The sequence below is a fragment of the Sebastes fasciatus genome, chromosome 14 (genome assembly GCF_043250625.1).
Source record: "Sebastes fasciatus isolate fSebFas1 chromosome 14, fSebFas1.pri, whole genome shotgun sequence".
In the NCBI taxonomy this organism is placed as follows: domain Eukaryota; kingdom Metazoa; phylum Chordata; class Actinopteri; order Perciformes; family Sebastidae; genus Sebastes; species Sebastes fasciatus.
Window position 1 is genome coordinate 14,258,746 of NC_133808.1, and position 26,254 is coordinate 14,284,999.

General features: G+C 40.7%; 1 protein-coding gene across 2 annotated transcripts; it reads left to right on the plus strand.

The window, feature by feature from the left end:
* Positions 1-14,384: 14,384 nt before the first annotated feature.
* Positions 14,385-26,164, plus strand: LOC141782569 (gap junction alpha-5 protein-like). 2 transcript variants are annotated; one of them, XM_074659099.1, is made up of 2 exons: positions 14,385-14,701; positions 23,443-26,164. In XM_074659099.1, the coding sequence occupies exon 2, from the start codon at positions 23,539-23,541 to the stop codon at positions 24,688-24,690; it is 1,152 nt and encodes a 383-aa protein (XP_074515200.1). In that variant the 5' UTR covers positions 14,385-14,701; positions 23,443-23,538; the 3' UTR covers positions 24,691-26,164. The 2 variants fall into 2 exon arrangements, with proteins under 2 accessions (XP_074515200.1, XP_074515201.1); XM_074659100.1 differs by lacking the exon at positions 14,385-14,701 and adding an exon at positions 20,857-22,376.
* Positions 26,165-26,254: the final 90 nt, after the last annotated feature.

A 26,254-nucleotide genomic window follows, 5' to 3' on the forward strand; every position in this document is an offset into this window, starting at 1 on the left:
GGGAGCAGCACTGAGTCCCATGACATTGCACATCACTAAGACCTCAATGGCGTAAGGCTTACGCTTAAAGACAGAGATCCACTTGTTTCTATATATGTTTGCTCAGCGTGCAAACATGAGTCCAGACATATTTGTGCCCATATGTGTGCCATCATTTCTCTTTGTATTTTAGTGACCTACTGCCTCAGTGACAAAGCCTTTTTTTGTTTCCTCTTTGTAAGTTTTTTTTTCACGAGTCATCTGTTTACAGCCACTTCCTTTTGTTTTGAATGGAGCCATTAGACGTCAAGATACTAACAATTAGCATTCTTTGTTACACGACCGTTTTCACACCGACCTTTCTTTCTCACTTTCACAAGTGTGAACATTCATCTCCGGCAATTTCTCATTTCCTCTGAGAACCAAGAAGTTGTTTCTTTCCTGCGACGGTGAGAAAGTTTGGAACTATTCGCAAAGGCATCCAGAATTCACTGAGTAAACAACGGTGACACTGCGTGCCACTCGCTTCAGTATTAGCCAACGGAAACTGCTGAGAAGATTGATAAAAGTTTAAGAGCTTGACCCCTGCGATCTTAAACTGAGACAGAAATGTATGCCAGCCCATCAGAATGAGTTTAAATACATGCTTATATGGACTCACGTATGCACACACATATGAGCTACGTGAATGCACACACGCTCACTACAACATGTGTCACATCTGGTCTCGGGCAATAGCATTGTGTTGTTGAGGGCAGAGTTCTTGCCACCCAGCTGGACTTGGTTTCGACCATTGTGTTCAGGAGGTCAGACTTGTTGAATTTGGACCAGCCCGCTGTCCCTCCTCTGCTCAACTGCTCACACAGACGATAGTCTCATGGGACAGGGTCGTTTAGAGCTTGGAAGTGCATAACCAGGCCTGTTAAACACATTTTACTGCGGGAACTGGTGCACAAAAACACTCGCATCCATAACATTTTGAGAGCTAAGAAAGTAAAATGCGTCATTTTGAAAGGAAAAGTGGTGTTCAGAAATTAAAGTTTGTTCCTCCGTAAATATTTTTCACCGGCTATTGTATGATAGTTTGTTGAAGAGTTAAATACAGATTGATTGTTGGTAAGATTACAAAAGAGAGCGGTGTGTTTAAATGGTGGGACTGTTTGGACTCACTACCTGAATTTGTGCTTAAGGGTTTCCCCTTCCATGTCCTGTTACAACACCAGCGCACACCACCCTGTGTCTGTCAAAGGGGCCACTATTGTCTTGTGCGTACGTTTGGGTGTTTGAGTCAGATCTGAAATGCATGTGATGTTTCTCCAGGGAAGTTCAATCATTACGCACGCACACGTGGGGAACGTAACGACATTTAGTTCCCCTTTCTCCTAAAATGTCACTTTGCCTAGGGTACAGGAGGACATTTTGCGATTCAGAGGCACTTACAAGCAAAACATTTAAAGTGTGTAAGGTTTTGGCGGCATCTAGCGGTGATGTTGCAGATTGCAACCGACAGAAACTTCTCCCGTGTGCCAAGCGTGTAGGAGTATAGAGGACGGAACCTGCCAAAATCATTCAATAAATAAATGACTCGATAAATAAATATGTCATTAAATATAGAAAAAATAATATTAAAAATAAATGTAGCCATTAATTAATTGATCAAATGTGACATAAATTGATATTTCTGTTTTAATTTGTTTCTTTATTTATTTATCTGTGCATTAATTCCCATATTCATTTACTATTGTGTTTATTTTTATTATTTATTTATTATTTATTTTTTAAATGTATTTTTATTTTTTTATTTTTTTATTTATTTTTTTATTTATTTTTTATTTTTTAATTATCTATTTATTTATTTATGCAAAGTTTTCCCTTTGCATTTCACCCCTTGTGTATTTCCCCAAACATATTTATTTATGTGTTCTTTTCTTTACACATTTCTTTTTACATTTCTTTATGCATTTCTGCCTCATTATTAAATGAGGGGGTTGTCACTCAACGTGTGTCATGGGGTCAGAGCATGGGTCGGCTTGCATCGCCCTGAAGGGGTTTATTTCACGACAGTAACCCACTAGCTGTGTTTTCTAATACTGAAAAAGCTGCTGTAGTTCACAATCTGCGTACACTTTCCCAGAACTATTTTGTCTCTTCTGAAGTCATTATGGATGTATATGTCACATCCTCTACAGTTTACAGGACCAGACCCTGCGTCATTTCAACCAAGTAACCTGGCAGCCTCATGAAGTCTGGGTTTAAGAGAGAGAGAGAGACGGGGGTGAGAGACGAGGCATGAATTGTTCTCACCAGTGAAGGAGGAAGTGGAAGGGCAGCTTCCTCTCTGCAACGCCGGGCACCATGGGAGGGAGAGGAGAATCAACGGTCACACAATGGAGAAGGGGTGGAGGGCAGACAGGAGGCGTTAATGGAGGGAGGATGTAAGTACTGCCTGGATATGAGCGGCTGGATGAGAGAGAGTGAAGTTTAGGATGACTGGATGGTTGGAGACAGGCAGGAAGTTAAAAGTACAACCTCTCTTGGACTCCTGTATAGCAGCATTGTTTTGTGTTTCTATGTACTGTTTGTTGTTCCCACTTTCACACAGCTTGACTCATCAACTTAGTGATTTCCTCGATGTTTCCCATTATGACCCATGCCCTTTCCTCAAATGCAAAACCACTATAGGCTAGTCTCCCAGTATACTTAATAAAAAAAATTCTATAACACGGTGGTGATTCAAGAAGAAATCTGAAGATTTTACTTTCAACCATATCTTTGATTATTTCATGTGAGATATTTCAGTTTTCCCATGTTCTCCCCGTGTTAGCGTGGGTTTTCTCCGGGTTCCCCGGCTTCCTCCCACAGTCCAAAGACATGCAGGTTAATTGTTGACTCTAAATTGCCCGTAGGTGTGAATGTGAGCGTGAATGGTTGTCTGTCTCTATGTGTCAGCCCTGTGATAGTCTGGAGACCTGTCCAGGGTGTAGCCCGCCTTCACCCGATGTCAGCTGGGATCGGCTCCACCCTCCACCTCCACCCCCGGCAACCCTCAATAGGATAAGCGGTTATGGATGAATATTTCTGTTTTCCTTTGCGCTCTTCTGACTGCTTTGAAGTGTGTGGGGCTCTGAAAAAGTTGATGTCAGCGATTTCCATGCACCAATCAGAATGAATTTAGGATGTGGCTGAAAAAAGCTAATTGGCCCTTTTCATAGCAGCCCTTTTGACATGTCATAGTAAACACAGTGCACAGGGTGGGTACTGTCAGATGGATGGATTCTGCCTTCTTTAACAACTGTTCATAGTTCAGATAGATTTTTCAGCTGCGTACCGACACGCCAACATTGTAGCCTCTTCACATTATGTTGATAATGTTCATTTTTTTTTTTTTTCTGGTCATATCTTACACATTGCCCCTTTAATGATGGCTCAGCAATTCATTAAGTGTCCCAGTAATCCAGGCCAGAGAGCCAGCGTGTACAATGGGCCTGGAAGTAGTTTTCCTACATGGAACGCAGTTGTTTTTAAATGTTATCAGTAACACCTGTGCCTTTCCCGTTGCACCATGCCAAAATGTCTGCAGTGAAAAAGGTCAAGGTGGTTGATCGATGGACCCAATAAAAGGAGGTAAGCCAGCTTTACTTATGTAGCACATTTCAAACACAATTCAAAGTGCTTTACATAGGCAAAGAAAACATTATAATGACATTTGAAAACAATTCGGTATAGAAAAATGAACGCAATCAAAATCAGATTATGCATATATAATATATATCAAATTAAATTAAATGTGGATAGACAAAAATAATAACAGACCAGAAACACAGTCATGCAATTCGGGTAGGATCAGCTGTGCATCTCTTTGCTGAACAACAGCAGTATCCTGAGCGTCTTTGTTGGTGATGGTTGTTTAACTGCATGGAAATGTGAGTTCATGTATTCATTATGTTTAACTCAGGGACAACAGAAACAAGCTGTAAACACAGCACTGGCATATTTCCACCTTTTTAAGTTAATGGTGAACTTGTTAGCAGCCGTTGCTTATTTACTCATGCAGCAGAGACAGAGTAACATTAGGAGCTCTGTTTTGGTCTCCACCAACTAGTGAGACAAATGTCTGTCTCTTCAGCTGCTAAATGCTCCACAATGTTCACCAGCTAGTCACTAGCACACTTTGTCTCTGTGTGTGTTTGGTGCTGGACAGGTAGAGTAGATCAGTCATTCCCAAAGACTGGGCTGTTGCAAAGATTTTCTGTCTTTTATTTAACATTTATATCTGCAGTACACCTTTGAGCCACATGAGGGAGCCTGAATGTTTGTATTGTTGGGATAATTGTAGCCTACTTATAACATTGAATCTAATATGAAAGATTAGCCTACATTCTGTTTGTTTTACTGATGAGAGGAAAAACAACAAGAGCCTGTTAACGCCACATAAAAGCATTTATTTGGTCTCAATTGTAAAGTATTTAACATGTGTATATGTTTTCTATAACACCTGCATAAAACAAAGTTGTGATTTATCAAACGTATATCTCTTCAAAATGACTGGTTTACATATTCAAGATAATATAAGGTGATGTGTAAATGGCAGTAAAAACGGTCAGGAACGTTCATTTTTGCCCGAATTCGCTTTTCTCACCATTTATAAATGAGGCCTATCGTGCTACGACCGTAGCACTGAGGGGAACTGCAGAGTTGTCACTATAAGCCAGTGAATGGCACTCTGTCAGGGGATCTGCAAAATAATTAGCTATAATATAAAATTGTGCTGTATAATTAAAAAGTGCAAATGTACATATGGGGACCATTTGCGCCAGTAAAACAAGCATATTGTGTCCATTACTTCCACCCAGGTTAGAAACTCTGATATGATTGTGACACAGCAATAAGTTCATTATTTTAAAGTTGAAGCACTAACTGAAAACTTTAGACTTTAGACTTTATTAGGACTATGCCAGTCTTGCTGTTCATTTTCTGAAAGCTTTTAAGATCAATTATTTGAAATGTAGGCTATCAATGCTGTCAAGTTGAGTCCAAATGCAATTTGAATGAAATCGCCTTCTGTTTAATGCTAAATAAATGGTATTAACATTCAATAACATTGTAAATTATCTTAACATGATTCAAATTGAAATGTGTTTTTGTTTATCATTATGAAAGTTTTTACAATACAAATAGTTCCTGTGGTATATAAGAGTACAAATGTTAGTAAGCTTATGCCTAATTGGTGTTACGATTAAAAGAGGATCCTTGGAAAATTTAGAAAAGTACTCTTACAGGGGAGAAAATTTGCCAAGGTCCCTGGCCCCAAAAAGTTTGAGAACCGCTGCTATAAGCAACCCTTTACGAATGGAAGTAGTTGAGATTTGAAGTTTTTAGGTGCTTTAATATGATAGATTTATTACTCATTAGTTCTCAGTAAACTGGCGTTGGAATGCAGTCAGGTGTTAGTGGACTTGCGAGGAAACAAAACAAAAGGAGGATGAACTGAATTAGGACATTTTTATAAAACTGCATGAGGTGATAACGGTTCCTGAGAAATGCAGTGTAAGAGGGAACACTGTGGGTGTACATATCGTTCAGGACAGGAAGAGCTGCCTGAAGGGCTGGAGGTAGATTTCAGAGGAGAATAACGCCCTCCTTGTCTCCATCAAGGGAACACATGGCCCGACACTGGATGATTTCATGCCTCCTGGTCCCCAAAGTCAGCCAGCCGGCCAACACAATGTTATCTACGGATAGGAGTGCCGGCACACACGGTCAACCATCCACCGGCAAACATCCACCAGAGTTTCTCACACACGTTCAGTGGGTAAGAGAAATGATTTATAATCTAATGTTGTTTCCTCAAATGAAGCAGAGTCACTTTAACAATGCCGAGGACCAACAGGAAGTCATAAAACATTGCCATAGTAAAGCGTGTAAGACGGAGAACGTGCTAAGCTCCCCCAAAAAATACAAAACGACCATTCATGGTTTTATTTAATTTGTCAAATCGGCTGTAAAACTGCCCCTTGACTTTTATTTATTTGATTTAGAAATAAATCCAGTCAAAGGTTCAGCAGGGAGGAAAAGGCTGTATTGAAAGCCTGAATGGCCTTTTCGTTGCCCTTGGCCGGTGACTGTGTGTCGCACGTCTGCTGGACCTGATGAACAATGCCGTCCTTTCACTCACTGTTTGTTTTCAGGGATGTATGGTGGGCACATAAACACACATACACCCCTTGTCTGTCTTCAATCATCGTACGCACATAAAACATATACGCTGGACAAAGTCAATCTGTTCACACACACACACGCATGCGCGCACACACACAGCGCCCGTCTGTCCTCATGTCTGAGTTAGTTGGTTGTCTTGGGTGAGGGGTCTTGTAGATATCACTCTTCCTGCATTTGTTTAGGCCGCTCCTTCTCCGCGGCTGCACACTGGGATGCTGTAACTCCACAGTGGTGACGGGGGGGAAAATATGGCATTAAGAGTCCATGTTTCCTCCGGCTCTCTCCATATCTTGATAACCTTGTTCTTAGTAGGGCGGAGGAGGAACTGACAGGTCTTTGTTTGCTTTCATTTTGTTAAACCATCAGTTGACTCTGCATAAAGAAACACAGTAATCTTATAAAAATCTTTGGAATAAAAACATCAAAAGGCCTGACCAATAATGGATTTGCGATAGTCGCTCTGTGTGTGAATGTTCAAAGACGCGATGTGAGAAATGCCCGATGTGCCCGAGAGATATCTAGCAGGTTAAAGGTATAATATGCAAGTATTTCCTAAAAAACTATGTATAGACTGATATAAAAATAATCCCTTTCAATCATCACTTATGACCCAATAGAAGTGTGTGGCGGTGTCTGCAGAGATCCTGTAGCCCTCTTCATGTATTTTCTCTTTTCTTCTGTGTTCGGGACATCTCTGGGCTTCAGTTAACAGCCTTTCGGCCCCATATGGGCGTGTTACCCCGAACTAATAACAGTGCACGGGTTTGCAGCCCAATCAGGTCGTCAAATACCCCATCATGGGGTTGGTTGTCACACAGGTTGTCCCTATGTTATTTTAATGGGCAAAAATAAACAAGGTTCCTACGCAGTATGGAATTTGATTTTAGTAATTTCCAGGTCTGGATAAGTATGTAAAAAAGAAAAGAGAGTATGGAAAAACATTTCTATTTTCAGAGTGTTTTTCATTGCATTTGGAGCAGCCAGTGCAGCCAAAATGTTTACCACTGTGTGAGTGAGCACGGGCCAGAGCAAGCTTGATGTCGTCGAATGCAAGGCAAGAAGTATGGCGGAAACTATGGCATGCGACTGAACGCACACTCCTACGCAGAGCAGCCTCTACGCCTGTACGTCACAGCCAGCGCATCCATGTAAGCGAACTAGGCAATTGCTTAGGGCGGCACTATGGAAAGGGCAGCAAAATGTAGGCCAACTCATCAAGAGCAAAATAAAAATAACTAGAATGGCACTCGGAGAGCGCAGACCTCCGCCCCCCTCTCCGTTCAGATTGCGCCATCATCCACGTGTATTTTTGTTTATGATGAGATCAGCTGTACGTAGCGGAGCATCGTAAAACACTTCATTCAAACTGCAGAAACAAAGTAAAACTCACCTAAACCGTCGTCGTTACTCTTTCCAACAATCACCAAATGTGCTTTGGTCGAACTCAACTGTAATTTCCCTGAGTTTAATGTGAAAAAAAGCTGAATCTACAGTTGTCGTTGTCTCATTTTGAGATGATAAACACTAGAAGTCCTCTCACCTCAATGTCAAGTGTCTGTCGGTGACCTCTGACCCCAATTCTGAAAAGTTCATTACCAACATTTTTTAACAGCGCCCTCTAAGGGGCGAGATGTAATGAATGTGACAGCCAACCCCGTTCTCCCCTAACTAATAAGGTTCCCACTGAGTGTAAATGCAGCCATGAAAGACATTATGGTATATGCCGTTCCACACAGCTGTGCTGTGATATACCTGAGAACACTGAGGAGGCTTTACAGAGATATTTACTTGGCATTATATGAGTCACACACATCAATGCATTTGTGACCCATATATGCCTTCATAAGCTCTTCATCATCAATGCCTCCAGTCTTGGACAGCATTTCACTCAGCGGCAGGGTCAAAGATCAGCTGGTAAGAATAGCATCAGTCTAAATGTGTATATAGTGTTGGGAACAGATTGAGAAGTGACAGAAAGTCTAAAATACACGACAAATGACCGACCGTCTGCCATGTCAGCTTCTCGCAATCCCTCACCTGTTGGCGCAAAGCTTTGCAACCCTATAATGAGCGAACAGCACGGATAATCATTTGCTGCCCGTGACCACGTGCTCGCTTCTCTGGGTCTGCTTGTCAACAGAGCAGCGCTGGTTTAATAATAACCTGGATTGAATGGTAAAGATGATGATGATGAGATGAGAGTGAGGATTGATGGTGTTGTATGTTCTTTTACACTGAGACCACATAAACACTGACCTGAGATATAGTAAAGAACTGTCCCCCGGTTCAATACTACCTGTTAATACTTTATATGTAAACGGTTTATAAATGGTAACAAATGGATTTATTAATTGGTAATAAATAATGTATTCATGCAGTATTGATGAATAAATAAAATCCATGTGTAAGAGCTGCAAGTTGACAATTAATAGTCTGTGCAGCCAAAGCCTGATAGCTGATAACTCTGTGATATAGAGCTCCATTGTTGTTCAAGGACATTCTGTGTGTCATGAGGACGTATTTTAGGCTTTCCGCGTGTCATTTGTACGATGATTTTTGCATGTCAATTATACGACGTGTAATTTTGTGTACGAAGTGTCATTTGTGCACCATGCAACGAAACTACGGTAACAGCCACCATTACGTTTAGGCAACAAAACCACTCACTTAGGTTTAAGCAAAAAAAAAACTTAGTTAGTTTTAGGAAAAGCGTTATGGTTGGGCTTAAAATAAGTACTTAAACTAAAATTAAGTACCAAAACAACGTAACATAAGTACACAAACGTCACTAATAAAGACGTGACAAACACCACTTACGTAACTTACAAAACAAAACACCGATCTCCTGGTTAAAGTCCTGTTTTTGTTGGACCCATCCACCTAACCCTCCCACCCATCATAAGCAGTCTTTCTCACTTTTCATCCCACGTCATTAACTCTGAGCGTAGCATATTTACGCAGATGTGTTTACATTGCAGTCAATACAGACTGCATGGCATACAAATGACACGGCAAAAGCAAGAACGGTGTTCTTATTGCACTCTAAATGCCTTGTACATTATCGTGTCATTCAGATGTCTTTTCGTGGGTGGGCTGGTATTAATCCACAGCTGAAAATAGTTCCGTCTCCAGACAGGGTAGGGGATTTGAAATGTACGGAGAAATATACAACACCACTTTCCTTCCTAATGTTTTAGGGCGACACCTCTAATGGACACTTTCCAATAATCTATCAAGTCCACAGTTTAAAATGTTTAAAGGTTGCTCCAGATGCTCTGTAGTTTTACATGTGATCAAACTGTCCATTAGAGATGTTGATTTAGAGAGCTAGAAAAGAGACAAAGCAAATCGTGCTGGAGGATATCCACCAACCAAAGTGACTTATAGATGATTTATTAGTAACAAAGCATTAATAAATACTTTATGAACCATTCATAGAGCCATTAGATTTATTAAAAAAAAATGGCTTATTAGAAAGTGGCACTCTCGGTTCTTTCAAGTGCTTGAGTATTAACACTTATATTCATTTTTATGAAAGTAAAGTTAAAAAAAGCGAGAAAATCAGACCTGATCCCTCTGCAAAAAACTGATGAATAGATGTATGATGATGTATTGTTTCAGCATTTCATACAACAGAATACATAATAAAAGGAAAAATGGTTACAAGAAGACAAACGTGCAAAAGGAAAAAAGAGAAGAGAAGAGGAAAAGGGTCAAAATAAATGAATGAAATAGCATTTCTTTTTACAGTTTTACACTTGAAATGATGAAGGCACTTGCAAATGAGAAGGTACAAAATGTAAACCATACTGTGGTGTTTCATTTGTACCTCTTTACTTAAGATTTCATTAAACTTTTTTTTTTCTTTTTGCAAGATGAACCAAAACACAACAAGGAAGATCTGGGATAGATAATAATGAGAATAAATACAATTTAAATCATACACTGTAAAAAAAAGTGTAAAATAACAGAAATGTTCCGGCCGCAGGGGCGCCAGAAAATGTCTGTTAAAAAACGGAAAAATATTGTCCGTTAATTAACATAAATAAACTGTAAAAAAAAAAAAACGGTAACTATTTTTATATAATTAGCCTTTATTACTGTAATATTACAAGAAATATTTTACTTTTAACATATATTTATTGTTAGAATAGTCATACACCGTAAATCTAAGACCATTTAAATATAAATCACAAATGAAACATGTAAATTTACGTTGCAAAAGCCCAAATTTACATTAACTCGCAGAAGTTTTGCAAAAAAAATCTGTATTTTTACAAGAAATATTTTTAGAATTCCATGAAATCCTTTTCTTCTAACATACATTTATTGTTAAAATTGAGTCATAAACCTCCAAAAAACTGAATAATTATCTTTAAAAATGATCAAGAAAATCTTAAATACAGATAATTACGATTGTGATTACAAAAAATACTGTAAATCTAAGACCATTTACATATAAATCACAAATAAAACATGTAATTTAAAAAAAAAAATTCTGTCATTTTGAAATACAGACAAAAAATGTAAAAATTTCTTGAAAAAAACTGTAAAAGAAAATGTTTTTTTTTACAGTGTACCCTCTAAAATAATAAGAAATCAGGTTTGAATTTAAATCAAACACTATTACTAAGCTTGTTTATAAGCTATGTATTCAATGCCGATCTATAGAGCAAACCATAAAGAAGGTATGAGGAAAGATAGAGAACTTTTCAAAGGTTGCAACAGGATGTTTTTGACGGATGACCACATGTCCCCAGTCAACGCAAAGTACAGTAAGTGTGCCTGGTTGACAGGAAGTCTGCCACGACAACATGCCAGTGCTGTGGATCACGCCTGTCAGTGAGGCAATTGTTAGTGCTGACATATACCAGAGAGTATGTGTTCGCCTCAGCTATAAAACAACCTTGAGTTTCTCTTCTCAACCTTTCCCACTCTGGAGTTTCACGCTACATTTTACTGTCATGTTAGCAGCCACCAGTGGATTACAAAGATGAGTTGGAGGCTGTACTTGAGTTTGTGGAGCACGTGTCCATCAAGCCTGGCTTCCCTCAGACGCGGGCGAGGCGAGGCTGAAATGGGTTGGTGTCACGAGCAGAATAGCAGGCAGGGGTCAGGCTGGTGGGTTACACTAATGCATCCTGGCAGTGTGGGCTTTTTCCATCAAACACTCAAGTACGTTCGCACACATAAACACACGCAGTTGTCCCTTCTCTTGCTCTTGATCTCTCCGTAACACACACATTAATCAGACCTCATCCTGGCACCGCCGAGAAGCTGCAAGTGATGCGATTAAGTGAAGTCGTGGAACATCACTTCTTTGTTACAAATCACTTCATGCTGTTATTTTGCGTGAATGGTGTTCCACTTCTAAATCCATCCTGATGAACAGCACAATGGAAACGTCAGAGTAGACTTTAAACCGAGGAAGGCTACGTAATTAGGAATTAGCAACAGCTTTTCCATCCCTTCAAACACTCGCTGACTGAGGCCTGAGAGGATGTTAGGTGCTCCATGACATGGGCTTTTGTTTAAGGAAACTCCACCAGCAATTCTTACCGACGACCGGCAACCTTTTTAAGATGGAAGGAGGTGTTTTAGAGTCCATGTTGAGGTAGCACCCTGACACAGTCTTCATTTTGACTTGTAAGAAAGACCAGAATGAATACAAGTACAACAGATAACCAGATGAAACATTAGTGGAGGGATACAGCAGAGATGAGGTAGCAGAGCCACAGCTCCTGGCCAGAGATCTGGTAGGGTCATGAGATACTGCCTGGTTTGGTTTCTCCTGCTATTTATACATGTTAAAACATGTTCTCTGTTCCGTGGTCAAAGGCGCAGTTGTTGGAGAGGAGAATTTAGCCATTCAGATCAACGATGAATAGGCCATTACGTCAGCAGAGAGAGAGAAAAAAGATTGAGTAAAGAGCAAGAATGTGAATCTTTGTTTGCTCAATTTACTGTTCTCACTCACTTTCTTGTTGAGAGTTAAATGAGAAGAACGACACTACTCTCATGTATGTTCATTATATGAATTTCCCACTTTGAAGCTGATTAGCTTCGCTTAGCCCAAAGACTTTTCTCTCGGATTTCAGTGACAGCTTTAAAGTGTTTTAATCATGTGGTTAACGTTGTAAATTGAAACAAAACAAAACCAAAAACGCAACAACACTACTTAGTTAGGTTTAGGTAACAAAACAACTGGGTAAGGGACACGAACAACGGTTTCTTGGGGGAAAGTTGCTCCCATCCACCTCTCCACCCGCCCGCCTCTAGTAGTGGACTTTCTCACTTTTTATACTCGTTATTATATTACTTTCAATAGCGTTATTATTCCATATAACTTTCATTAACGGTCGCTCCATATACATCATCACCTGCTCTGCGCTTCGCTCATTACGTCACTCAGTCCGTGGACTCACAAACGTATTTGTGATACGTCAAAGACAAACGTAATCCGCAATAAATTACGTTTCCTTCCAAACGTAATTGAGAATGCTATTGGGTTATATATGAATGTAATTTTTTAGAAGACAGGGCTGATGGTGAAGGTTTGGTTAGCTTTAGACACGAAAACAACTTGGTTATGGCTTACTTGATTCAAATCAAGGAAACATTGTGGTTTTGTTTAGTTTCCAAACTGTGAATGTTTCCAGTCTTAGTGCTAAGGTAAGCTAACTTTACAAAAAAGAGGTATACTTCAAGTTTATTTTATGAAGTAAATTTAAGTATAGTTCAAGTATATTCCCAAGTATACTTTACGTAATAAGTATACAAATATCAATGTAGTAGTAGTATACTTGTAAGTGTACTACTTCGATACTTCTCGGGGAATAATTGGCCGACTTTTTAGTTTATAAAAATATACTTTTTAGTATACTTTAAATGTAGTAGTAAACTTTGAGTACACAACTAGTTTATATCCAAGTTGTATTTTGTACTGCAAATATAATATGAACTATACTACAAGTGAACTTAAAGGTATACTGTAGTATAGTTTACTAGTTATATACTTGTAGCACACTTTTTAGTTTATGAAAGTACGTAAGTAGTAAGTGAATTTATAGTACTTAGCCAAATAGACTTACAGAATATTTTTCTGTATATTTGTCAGTATAAGCCAAGTATACCTAAGTGTAATTTTGTTAGTACAAAGTTTAACTCTGATAAGTACATGAAAAGTAATCTGAAAGCATACAGTACTCTCTTATTTTAAGTTTAAAAGAAGTATACTAATAGCATACTTTTATAAACTTCTTTTTTGTAAGGGTTAGAATGGTATCGTTCCTCTCATCTAACTCTCGACAAGAAAGCCAACAAGCTTATTTCCCAAACTATTCATTTAATATGAAAACTTGAATAGGAAAAAAATCCAGAGATTGAATTTGTCGCAACTTAAGGACAACTTGAAGGAGAAGAAGAAGAAGTAACAATGGCCAAATCAAAGAATTATGCAAATGTTAAAGTCACATCATTAGTGAACGTACGTTAGAATTGTCTGTCTGTGTGTGAGCGCTCATATGTACTGTGTGCCCTCACCACATCATTACAGCCATTTGAATGCACGTTGGCCCTCCAGCAAGGAGAAATCAGACCTAAAAGATTCCCTTTATATAATACAACAGCATGTTTCTGCAGGCAGGCTGCGGTACAGAGAGATTGTCCATGGGTTCAAACTCACACCCCATACAGCCGACAAGAAAAAGAAGAGGAAGGACGGAGAGAGTAGGAGGATGAGCTTTTTAAGTTTTGTCTGTGACTCTTTGTTTGCATCCCAATCTTCAGGAAATGGTTTCAGACCTCGTGCAACACCTGACTACATGACTGTCTCTTCTGTCTTACTGTTTCCAGATTTAGATGAATTGTGGGTCTCCAAAATAAAGATAAAATCACATTTTTAATGACCTATTTCGTTCTTTTTCAGTTTGTCTTTGCCCGTGCCCGACACTGAACACAGCACAGACAACAGAGCTGTGAGCCTTAAGGACCACGCAGTAAATAAGAGCTCTCTGGAAGTTTACTCCGAACGGAATTGCCATTGATCCCAGAAAACAATTCCACTTCCCCTCCCGTTGCCTAAGAATGCTTCCCAGCAAAAAATAGAGCACCAGGGATGTTAAAAAAAAGAAGGGAGTGGGGGGGGAGGAAGAGGAGGAGATGGAGGAGGAGAGACAGAAGGGAGGGCTGTGGGGGGGGGGAAACACTCTTGTGATGCCCCTGCTTTTCTTCTCGTGCCCCCTGTGTGGACCAACAGTTTGGCGTTGGGACGACAGACGCCCGTCCTCGAGAGCCAGATCCTGTTGATGTTCAAAAGAAGAAGAAGAAGAAGGTAGTCCCACCATCGCACTGAGCCTGTGGTCGTCTGATCATCTCTGCATCATCACCTGCCATTTGTCCACTGAGTTAAAGGAAAGCTTGTCTCATCAGGGGACAGACAGGGAGCTGCTACTTGATAAAAAAAAACAGCCTTCCAGACAACTCTCCTGCAGCAGAAAAGCAGGTAAGCCATCAAGTTATCACAAACTCTTACTCAGATGAAAGATTACAAGGATGCAGACATTTAGATACACACTGTGAGCATCCTACTAGAAAACGACAGCAGTGGATGAAGTCTGTAAGGCAGAGATGATATCTCAAAGCGCTGGGAGGATGGAACAGGAAGCCTGGTGTGTGTTAGAGTCCCTGTCCTCCGGCAGGTACGGCTGTCACCCTACTCACTCTCACTCCTTTTATCTGGCTCTGTCTGTCTCTCTCTCTCTCTCTCTCCCTCCTCTCTGCTTGTAACTCTCATAAGAGACAAATATATTCAAACAAAGTGCAGCACCGGAGACTTAAAACACAGAGCCAGCAGCAATGTGTACTTACAGTATGAGGAGTTGTTACCTCCATGGTGTCTCGGGCAAAAGCTGCTCATTGATCTGAATTGACAGAATGTTTTGTCAGCAAAAATGTATTAACCAATTCACCAAAATGTGAATGAATGCTGGAAAATGGGTAAAAAGAACTGAAGGAAAATAAATGCACTCTTAGGAGGTGAAAGCCACACACTGATAAGTCTGATGCAATCCTTTTATTTTGAATTATATGAAATAAGGTCTTTACAGTGGTGGGAGAAGTATTCAGATTCTTTACTAAAGTATCAATATCACAGTGTGTTAAACAACAAAATGTTAAAGAAGTATAATCACCAATATGTACTTCAAGTTTAAAAGTAAAATTGCGTAGTATGCAGGGAATATGGCCTTGGTCTGTGTTACAGTATCATAGATTATACCATATGCATTAACATGTAAGAAGCATTTTAATGTTGTAGCTGGCTGTGGTGGAGCTCATTCGAACTATTTTATACTACTGGGTGGTTTAATTTACTGTGCATGGGTAACAAATGTATAATTTATATGCTCATATGGGTTTTTTTAAATCCTAATAAGAAAAATAACAGGTAATTATAGCCACCAAATAAATGTAGTATAGTAAAAAAGCACAATATTTCCCCCTGAAATGCAGAGGAGTACAAGAGAAAAGTACCTCAGAACCATACAGTGCTTAAGTACATGTACTTACTTACAAGACAAGATTACAAAAAGTCAATAAAGTGACAAAAAAGTGCCGTCACTTTAAATGAGTGTCCACAACAAATTTTAGACAAAGTAACGTCAGAGTCCGTGTTGGTGTTTTTCTGTTTGAAACTGAAGACACATCAACATTAACCAGCACTGTGACATTAGTGTGAATCTCAACTCCCAGCACAGTCATAAAAAACACTTCATATCTCAGTGGAATCAAATAAAACCAGATAAGTAACAGGTGAGATTTGTGTAACAGCAAAAGATAAAAGATTACAGGCTCACTAATCAACTGACTATAAAGATGGAATTCAAAATAAATGAAAGATCAAAACAAGCCATATATTTAATCTGTCTAGCTATCCAGGCATTTCAGTCGGGAGTGTGTTAGTCAGAATTTTCCTCCACGAAACACCTTGCAGCTGTCTGGCCTGAGGGCTCCAGTGTAATGCCATATGCAGCTAAACAATAGATCATAACAGGGCTGTGGGTCTGTGTACAGTAGTGGGTAGATGAAGAGCCATGTAAGGTAGCAGGCAGCGCATCGGCCCGCCGGCTTCTGCTGGTGTGACTGATATATGGCAGCCGAGAGCCACACTGGCCTGGACAGGGTGGCAACAGGTGACCTCACATGATTGTGAAGTATTCTCCCCTTCATCCCGCATCAGATCCACTCTGTAGGTCACACTATCCCTAACTCACCCCTCCACCACGTCAATACCACTAAGTTTGCCACGCTAAACTTAAACATGCTCATCTTTGATCGTAATCCACATGGGAGAGATACGCCCGCCACCGCCACCCCTGCAGACCTGCAGCTGCTGCAATGCATACTGGGATTGACCCTCCACACGTGTTAAAGTTCAAGTTTAAAAGCTTCATATGTAATGCATGTCTTTTAAGCTTTAATTTTCACACATATGTGCAAGTGGTCATTCTAATGAAATAAATAGGCCTCATTTATTTCCATTAAACTTTCCATTATACCCTAAATAACCTTTTGAAACTGCTTCAATCACCCAGAGAGTAAAAATAACAATCACTGAGCTGAATAACTGCAGCCTGGGTATGTTTGGCATCCTGTATGCAGGTCTATTGATGTCAGCTGAGACTGATGCAACCTGGGAATAAATGCGTTAGCGCAGAGCAGTTGTGTGGTTGGGCTGACATTTTTCCTCGTGCTCCGCTGCGGTTGTTCCACTGAAACATTGCTGAGCTGTCACAACACTACAAAGTGAGGTGTTACCGGCAAAGATATTTTGGATATGGAGCTCCTGGCAGGGGCTTTTTGTTTGGAGTTATTTAATATGAGCTGTAAAATAGAGTTTATCTACTACGTTAGTAATTTGATTCTATCAGGGAGTCTTTTTATTTTTCAGGAGAGAACTGGGAACAAAAGACATGTCAGACAACCACTCAACCAGCGATACTGGTACCAGATCAGATATCGGGCTGATACTGACTCAAACAGTTGGATCGGGTATTGGTGACAATGGGGCAGATCTATTCAATTCAGTTCTATATGTATGTACTACATACATTAAATACAGGAATTTGAATTCCTGTTTAAATTTCGACCAATTTGTTGCTGCATTTAAAATGTTTACACCTGAATTGTAATTCCTGTTAATTTTGAAAACAATTTTACCAGTTACTGGTGTAACATTTATTATCTTGATAATAAATAATTCAGTAAATTTATGTTTTTATTTGTCACATTTTGTTTTACAAAGTTGGGAAACAATGTTTAAGTCAAGCCTGATGTTGCTTTACACATAAAAGAAAGATGCCAGTCACTTCCATACAATGAGCTATACAGCTTATTAATTAATTAATTAATAAATTAACTAAACACTGGTATAGGATTGGTATCGGCCGATACCCAAAGCATATGTATCACTATCGGTAACAGGACTGAAAAAGTTGCATTGGTGCATCCCTAAGCATACAAGAAACAAACAGTCAGATAACCAAAAATGAGTTATAAGAGTTCATAAAAAGGTGCATAATACCTGAAACTAGAAGATTAGTGCGTACACATGGAATATCTAAGATTAAGTAGTTATCAGATCTTGTACAAGATTTTAACAAGAGAATAGAAATAAGATCGTTTGGAAGCTTTAACAGTAGAGAGTTATAGATGAATATCATGAAATCATTATTCATTTTAGTCCATCCAACTGTGTGATAAAGAGAGCAATAATGACTGTGGAATGTATAATTACTGATAAATCATGTTTCTCTGGAGATGAAACCACTCAAAAAACATTTAGGTTCAGGTTAAAGCAATGAGGTGCATCAAATTAAATATACCAGTAATGTATATTTTTCTCAGCAGATACTATTGAGTTGGCAAAGCATGATTATATGCCTTTGTCTCTTTAATATAGTGAAATAAACACTGATGTATTTCTTGAAAATTCAGCAGAGATACAGTAAAACTTTAATGGGTGGATTTACTTTTATTTTGAAAAGCTAAAAAAACAACTACCAGAACATTAGCAGTGCTTAACAAAAACACACCTCAACACACAATGTATCAGGTAATACATTACTGAAGACTATATATTTATTGTTATTGTAATCCACTCACAGCAGAGATAATACAGCCATAAAGTCCAAATATACAACATTTCTTTCTGATATGGAATAAACAGTAGGGCCGTGTTGTTATAACGATGTCCTACACCAGAATCTCCTGAGGCCAGCCGGCCAAATTTGGCTCCCCAAATTTTTTTAGTATTTAACTTCGGGCCCCTCCAGTGTAAGTCTGTCCCTCTAGAATATGTCAAATACTGTATAGACATTTTTCTAGGAAATAAATGAGTATTCTCACTGTGTTTAATTTCTAGTGAAAACGATTAATTAGTTTGTCAGGTAATGTGGTTATAAGCCCACGTGTTGAGATCATTTGGGAGATTGCTGAAAAATTTACTCCATCTCCATCAAATCCTCTCGGACGCATATAATAACACCATTGTACTTAATGTACAATACCGTGTAAATACTTTTTCCTCCGCTGATGTTAGTCTAAACATTCCCCATTAAAGGGAAGCAGGACAAAAAAAATGTATACCCCGCCGTATAATTGCCTGTGTGTTTATGAGGACGGCGCAGAGCGGGCAGTGTATCCTGGTCCTCTATGAGGATCCAGAGTCTGTCAAACACGGCTTTAGTGCTGAAAGATGCAGATCGCTGAAGGAATGTTTAAAACAACCCTGCCCCCTGTTGTTCCAGGCCTGTGGATACACTGCAGGCTGAGGGGAACCCGTTTTTTAACTCATCGACTCAACTAGAAAAGAGAAATTTAAGCATCAGCAGCTTTTTATATGGTCTGAAAATCTATTTTTTTTTCTATTCTGAGAGTTAAAAACTAAAGACTACAACACTCTTATGTTATGACTCAATTAAGGATTATACCAAATGTGAGAGACATAAATCTGAAATCATTGCTCCACTGTGCAGCAATAACAAAACATAGCTTAATGATCCTATAAAACTTCCATCCAGGGGTTTCTCCTATCCAGCCTGAGGTGCTGCCGCAGTCCCGGCTGATTCTTGAACCAGAGTCATGCCCTCTAAGGCAACACTGAGGCTGGTCCAACACACCAGAGGATTTCTTGTTGTGTTGCAGGGTGGAGAAAACACACAAAATGTATTCCTGTTGCTCTGCAGCAAGTCACAGCAGCAGCCGTCATTTCGCAGTGATGCAGTTTAATAGCTGCTGTTTCTCTCGTCTCTGAGCTGCCTGGCTGCTATCCAGACTAGCTTAGTGTCAGTATGCACATCTGATTGGAAATTTAGATACACCCACGTTTGGTTAGTCCAGTTTAAATTTGAGTTGACGCTGAAGTGGCGAAATGACTGTAGTTCCGACGTGTTCTCATCCCAACTCGTCATATACTGACGCTTTGTCAGATCCCTTGGCACCAATTTTCGGTTGCAGTAAACACGTGCTTAATATTGTGAATTAAACAAAGACGCTTGCGTAGGTTCAGACAATAAAACCACTAGCTAGATAGATAGATAGATAGATAGATAGATAGATAGATAGTTGGATAGATGTACTTTATTGATCCCAAATTGGGAAATTATTGTACCTATAGTTTAGGGAAAAGCCCTGTGTTTGTTGGACCCATCCACCTCACCTCCCCACTCGTCTTTTTGCTCTTAAAACTACGTCACCACACTCACAGCACATTTTCCTGAGCATTTAATATTGTCGCGGATGGGTTTACATTGTAGTTAATGGGACAATCGGTGCACCTCATACCGATGCTAAAGGATGCCTTTGTGCGTTTGTATCTAACGCCGACGGCCGTGACAAAGCGTCAGTATTTGACGCCCTGGGAATGAGAACGGGCTAGTAGTTCTTGGCTATAGAGATCATCTACTTTCTTGCTTAGTTTAACATAATATCTCTCCAACACTTGGACTTTGTTTCTGTGGAACTCTTTTAACTCACCAACACTCACGCACAAACGCACAGAGAGATAGGTATAACGTCAGAGAGAAATAACTCAGAGGTGCATAATACCCCATTTGCGCAGCTCACCGTTTTGAATACCGAGTTATAACCAGATTGTCCATTACTCTGCCACAGAGATTATAAACAAATATGACAGCCATGATGGTCTACAGGCAAACCAGACCGCTCAGCAAAGGGCACAACGTATCCCAGTAAATCCATGGTTATTGCCAGAGGGCCACCAGGAGCACAGTTATAATAGAACAGCCAAAGGCGCTTTTTACAGCAGAGAAGTTCACTGGAAAGAGCTCGTCTGTAACCTCTCTGCCACCCCTGCCTCCCTCCCATTTTAATACCGTGTCCCTTTTGTCCTTCGGAAATCATATTGTTTGAGATTGCTTCCTCTGAGAACAGGAAGAGGCAGTCGAGGGAAGGAGACAGAGACTTTTCCACTTTGTCTACTTTCCTCAGAAAAGGAAAGCTTCCATTCCCACCGCTGTGTATGAATATTAGTGTGTGTACTTTATGTATTTTTGTATGTATGTTCCCAGAGGTACTAGTACTTTACTTGATAATTTCTACTTTATATCACTTTGTACTTCTACTACATTTGAGAGAGAAATGTTTTACTTTCTCTCAACTAAATGTGAACTGAAGTTGTTAGTTTGGTTGTAGATTCATATTTTACATGCAAAGCATCAGCTTCTAAAATATCTGTTGGATTGCCTTGAAATTATGTGTACAGTAGATGTTCATGGTGCCCAGAGGATAAATCCTACTGACTTTGGTGTTCCCCTGAATGTTCGTCTAGCGCCACCATGAGGTTGGCAAGTGGTTTTGAGGGAAATGTCTCACTATTGGATGGATGGGCCATGAGTTTTGGTACAGACATTCCTTCATGGATGAATTGTAATAGTTTTTGGGATATTTTGGTTTATGACCAAATGCCAGTAAAACTACTGAAATTCCCTTCAGCCTAGACTGTACTGTTCAGTGATAATTAGCAATTAGCACGCTCACACACTAAACCAAGATGGTAAACATAGTATAGGCTAAACATTATGGTAACACTTCATTTTACAGGTCGGCAAATTTTATTGTAATTAGGTGATAATAAGCAAGTAACCTATTTGAAATTTCTTTTACTGCCAAATTACCCCAATATTTACCTCAAAATTTATCAAAAATGACTTTATTATAAACATTATTTAATAATTATATTCCGCTATTTCCCAATACGCTAGACTTTCATACTAGATTCAATGTTATAAGTAGGCTACAATTATCAGAACAACACGAACATTCAGGCCCCCTCATGTGGCTCAAAGGTGTACTGTAGGTACATTTGGCGACCCTAATAAAATCTCTTGCGACCCGCAGTCTTTGGGAATCCCTGCTGCAAGCATGTCACAATACTGATTCAAAATAATGAGAAACTACCACAAAGGTTAACTGTGAATGAGTCCCGGTGGATATGTATTGTTACCAGTGTCTGCACAGGTGAGGGAAGCCTGTTGTCAGTGTTAGCTGATAAGACCATGGCTGTTCTGTAATGTGTACCTCCTGCTATTGTGCAGGCTGGACTCTCACTCCCTTCCTCCTCCAGCTTTTCTGCCTGTTTGTGATTTACTTCCAGTCAAGATCATCAGCTTTATCCGAAGAGGGCTTTGAGCCAGTTCCCCTGAGTGGGACGAGGACCCGCTTCACTAACCCCACCATCCAACTGGTCTCCAGCTGTGACCAGTTTGTCTGACGTTGGCGGAAATGCTGGAAAACAAGTGTCAGACCACAAACTGTCCTATGTTATGCGTTGGCCTATCTGCCTTCTTCTGAGTGGATAGAGGTTGAACATTTCCTCTCCCACATGTTCTGATGGGGGTGTTTTGTTTCCCGCCTCTCCATGCTTCACAGATAAAGAGCTCAACGCTCTGATTTTCCATCTTATTGCCATATATATCCTTCATAGAGCCAGTGCGGGAGGGGGAGAGACTGAGGGTCATTTAGAACATCTCTCTCTCACACATAACTAGTGTCAGTGTCAGCCAGCCAAGTCAAAGCCCTGCACAGTGGACTATACGATGGGACTACCTTATTATGGAAGCAAACGCTCATGGATAACACTTGGAGGGAGATGAGAGGTGGTAAGAGAGAATATTAACTCCGTGTTTGGCTTTTTTTAACACTCTGTGATTGTAGTGATTGTATTGTATATATCCCACCTGGCACACCATTAAAATAACAGTTTGTCTTAACACACATCTATTGACGAATGTATACTGTTTTCTATAACCTTTGCCAAGTAGGGCTGTAACTTTGGATGTGAGACGTGTTGGAAAAAACCTGTCAAACTGTTCGCCCTCCTTACAGTATGTTATAACTCATCTGGCTTTGATCTCTAATTGCATAGTAAAAGCTGGCAGTAGGCTAAAGGTACATAGTGCATTTAGATGTCGGAGGTCACCCCTCAGTTGAGTTTGATGGGTTTTTCTTAACCCCTCAATGATGGGGGTCAGTTATTGCACCCATAAAGCTGTCTGGTGAACTGCCTTATAGGGGTCTTTCTCGGCTGAGACTCGCCAGCCTGTCACCGCCATGTTTGGGTCTTACCCAAACTCTCACTAATGCGGCAGGTGAAAGAACACACACAGATGGAGAGATCTGATTGACGCTCTCAGATATCAGCGAGTAGGAGGTTTTCACTATCGCAGAGGACAGTGGACATCAAAGCTGCTGTTCATGTCGGTGTGAGTGAAATCTGCTGGTCGTGGTCAACTCCACAGGCAAGATAGAGACCAGGACAGGTCACAGCATTAAAAGGACAAAGTCTCCTAGCTTTGACTTGCCCCGTGGTGGCCTGTTACCCTCTCTGTCTGTCTGTCATGCGCAATTTGGAATTGGACATGGGGAATGTAAACACACATAATATGATATTGAGTCATTTTTCTTAAAACGACCTCATTATTTGCTTTTACATGACTCCCGAACTTCCTCTGCCTCTCTCTCTCGCTCTCTCTTTCATGGGAAAATGGTTGTTCTCATGCCACAGTGTCGAGTCCTCAAGCAATTCACAAGCAGATCAGCTATTTTTATGCACATGATGCCCCACACACACCCAGGTCATTTCATCTGCAAGAATGTATCTGTCTATGACTGATGTCTGTATTTCTCTTTTCTCCTTTTTACCCTCCTCTCTGCTCTATCCATCAGTGACTTCACTTCTTCACTTCTAGTGCACCCCTCCTCTTCTCGCACTTTCTCTCCAGTCTTTGTGTCTCAGGTGCGTGTTCGGCCCTGTGAGCAGAGATGGGGGACTGGAGTCTCCTGGGGAATTTCCTAGAGGAGGTCCAGGAAAACTCCACCTCGGTCGGGAAGGTCTGGCTCACCGTCCTCTTCATCTTCCGCATCCTGGTGCTGGGCACGGCGGCCGAGTCGTCCTGGGGCGACGAGCAGAGCGACTTCCTGTGCGACACCCAGCAACCCGGTTGCACCAACGTGTGCTATGACAGCGCCTTCCCCATCGCCCACATCCGCTACTGGGTGCTGCAGATCGTTTTCGTCTCCACGCCGTCCCTCATCTACATGGGCCACGCCATGCACATTGTGCGCAGGGAGGAGAAAATGAAGAGGAGGGAGCACAACGAGAGGGAGGAGAGAGGGGAAGGCGGAGGAGACCTGGAGGGAGAGAAGGAGTACCTCCAGCAGAAGGAGAGCGGAAGAGTGGTGGGGTCTGAGGGAGTTGGCCGTGTTCGCTTGAAAGGAGCGCTGCTGCAGACTTACATTCTGAGCATCATGATCCGCACGGTGATGGAGGTGACATTTGTGGTGGTGCAGTACATGATCTACGGGGTGTTCCTCAGGGCGTTGTACCTGTGCAAGTCCTGGCCCTGCCCCAACCCTGTCAACTGCTACATGTCCCGGCCCACAGAAAAGAACGTCTTCATCATCTTCATGCTGGTGGTGGCCGGCGTGTCTCTGCTGCTCTCCGTGTTGGAGCTCTACCACCTCGGCTGGAAGAGCGCCAGGAGGTGTTTACGCAAAAAGGGGATGCAGAAGAGCAAGGACAGAGCTGTCACGGTGGCTGCGTCTGCGGCCTTGGAGCCCAACAGCCCACCTCGGCCCTCTGCCTCCTGCACCCCGCCCCCTGACTTCAGCCAGTGCCTGGCAGCCCAGGGCTCCAGGAACGCCATGACCTCTATGGCCTCTCATCCCTTCAACAACAGGATGGCGCTGCAGCAGAACTCGGTCAACTTGGCCACAGAGCGGCATCACAGCTGCGACAACCTGGAGGACGAGGAAGACTTCCTGAGGATGAGATATGAACAAGTGCCCACGGAGCTGCCCAACAGCTGCGCCCCGTCACCTCTGCTGCACACCGGCTACATGAAGGACAAACGCCGCTTGAGCAAGACCAGTGGGACCAGCAGCCGGGCTCGCCAGGATGACCTGGCAGTGTAGACTCACAACCACAAACTGACAAGAGGGAGAGGAGCTGGGATTGGACCGTCAAAACCAAAGAGAAGGGACAGAAAGATCAGTTTAGGAAGACACAAAGAGGAGTCTGAGTGTTATTACCGAGTGAAGGGGTCAGACCGTGAGGCTACTTGACACTTGACTCTAGAGGATGGACTAAATGTTCACTTTAGAAAGAGACACTGAGATCTGTGAGTGGACCATGTGTACTTGACGTGTGTGAGCTCAGTGAGATATAGTCTCTGTGAATCAATCTTTCCCAGAGCTCGAATAACTGACAACCAAACTGCAAAAGAAAAAAAATTCTGAACAGGGTAACAGGTGTGATACCTGACTATTGCACATTTTATGTTATAGTTAAACAGTTAAAGCCAAAAAAAAGACTATTAAGTGAGAATGACGTGGTGCTTCGTGTGAGATGACTTAGGGAAATATATATATACAGTATATCCTTTATTTAACCAGGTAAAAGTCTTGAGATTAAAATCTCTTTTTCCAAGAGTGACCTGGCCAAGAGGGAAGCAAAAACATTGTTACAACAATAAACACAAGCAATACAAGCAGACAAATACAACTGTCACACACAAACGAGTGAGCACAATATCCAGTTATTATGCAATACAAAAAAACGGTCAAAAAATGTCACAAATCTCAACTATTCAATGAATCTATCGCTGCAAAAATTAGAGATGCATTACGAGAAAACAGGGACTTAATATGCAATAAACTGTGAAGCTTGCCGGTATATAAATTGGATGTTTTTATGCAGCGCATTTGCATTGAATCAAGGTAAAGTGCCTTAACAAGTGTGGAAATATCTTGTCTTTCCGTAACATATGTTTTCTATATATATATATATGTTTTTCCAAAAGCCATGGCACAGACTGTAAATTTAGATTAAGCCATCTGTTGACTTGCTAATCGGATTGCACTACACCTGCAGGTCAGCAAACATTACTATTTTACAATCTAAAAAAAAGTGTGAGTAAAACTGTATTCATTAGTTATGTATTTGAGAAGAGCCTTTGTGTGCAGAATGAGAGAATGTCGCCTGTTTTAGGATTTAGGAACAGAAGAAGAGGTCCTGCTTGGACGCTGTAATGAGGAGATCCGGCCACTGGGTGGCAGCATTGCACTTAAGTTTTTCAGTTTTTGTTCTGAAGCCACCTTGTAAATTTGTCCCTATGCAATGTAAGTTTCAGTTGATGTCTTTGAATGTATTTTATTTCATTTCCAGTGTCTTGTTCTTATTATATGCAGAATTATTGTACAGGTTGTTTATGACAGCAGTTTTTTAAATGAACATCCACTGCAACTGAGGGGTTTAATCCTATATCTCCTACAGCAAACATTCATTTAAAACACAGAAATCTTGTTTTTTGGTTCTTTCACACAGACCTTTATGCAATAAATGTCATCACTAACCCATCACAAATTAATAAATCAACTGTGGAATCTGCTCTGTTGTCCTCAAGGTGTGTGATTGATGCAAGTACTTCTTAGATCCTCCTGAAACTCGAACACTGAGCTCAGAACATCTTCAAATGTT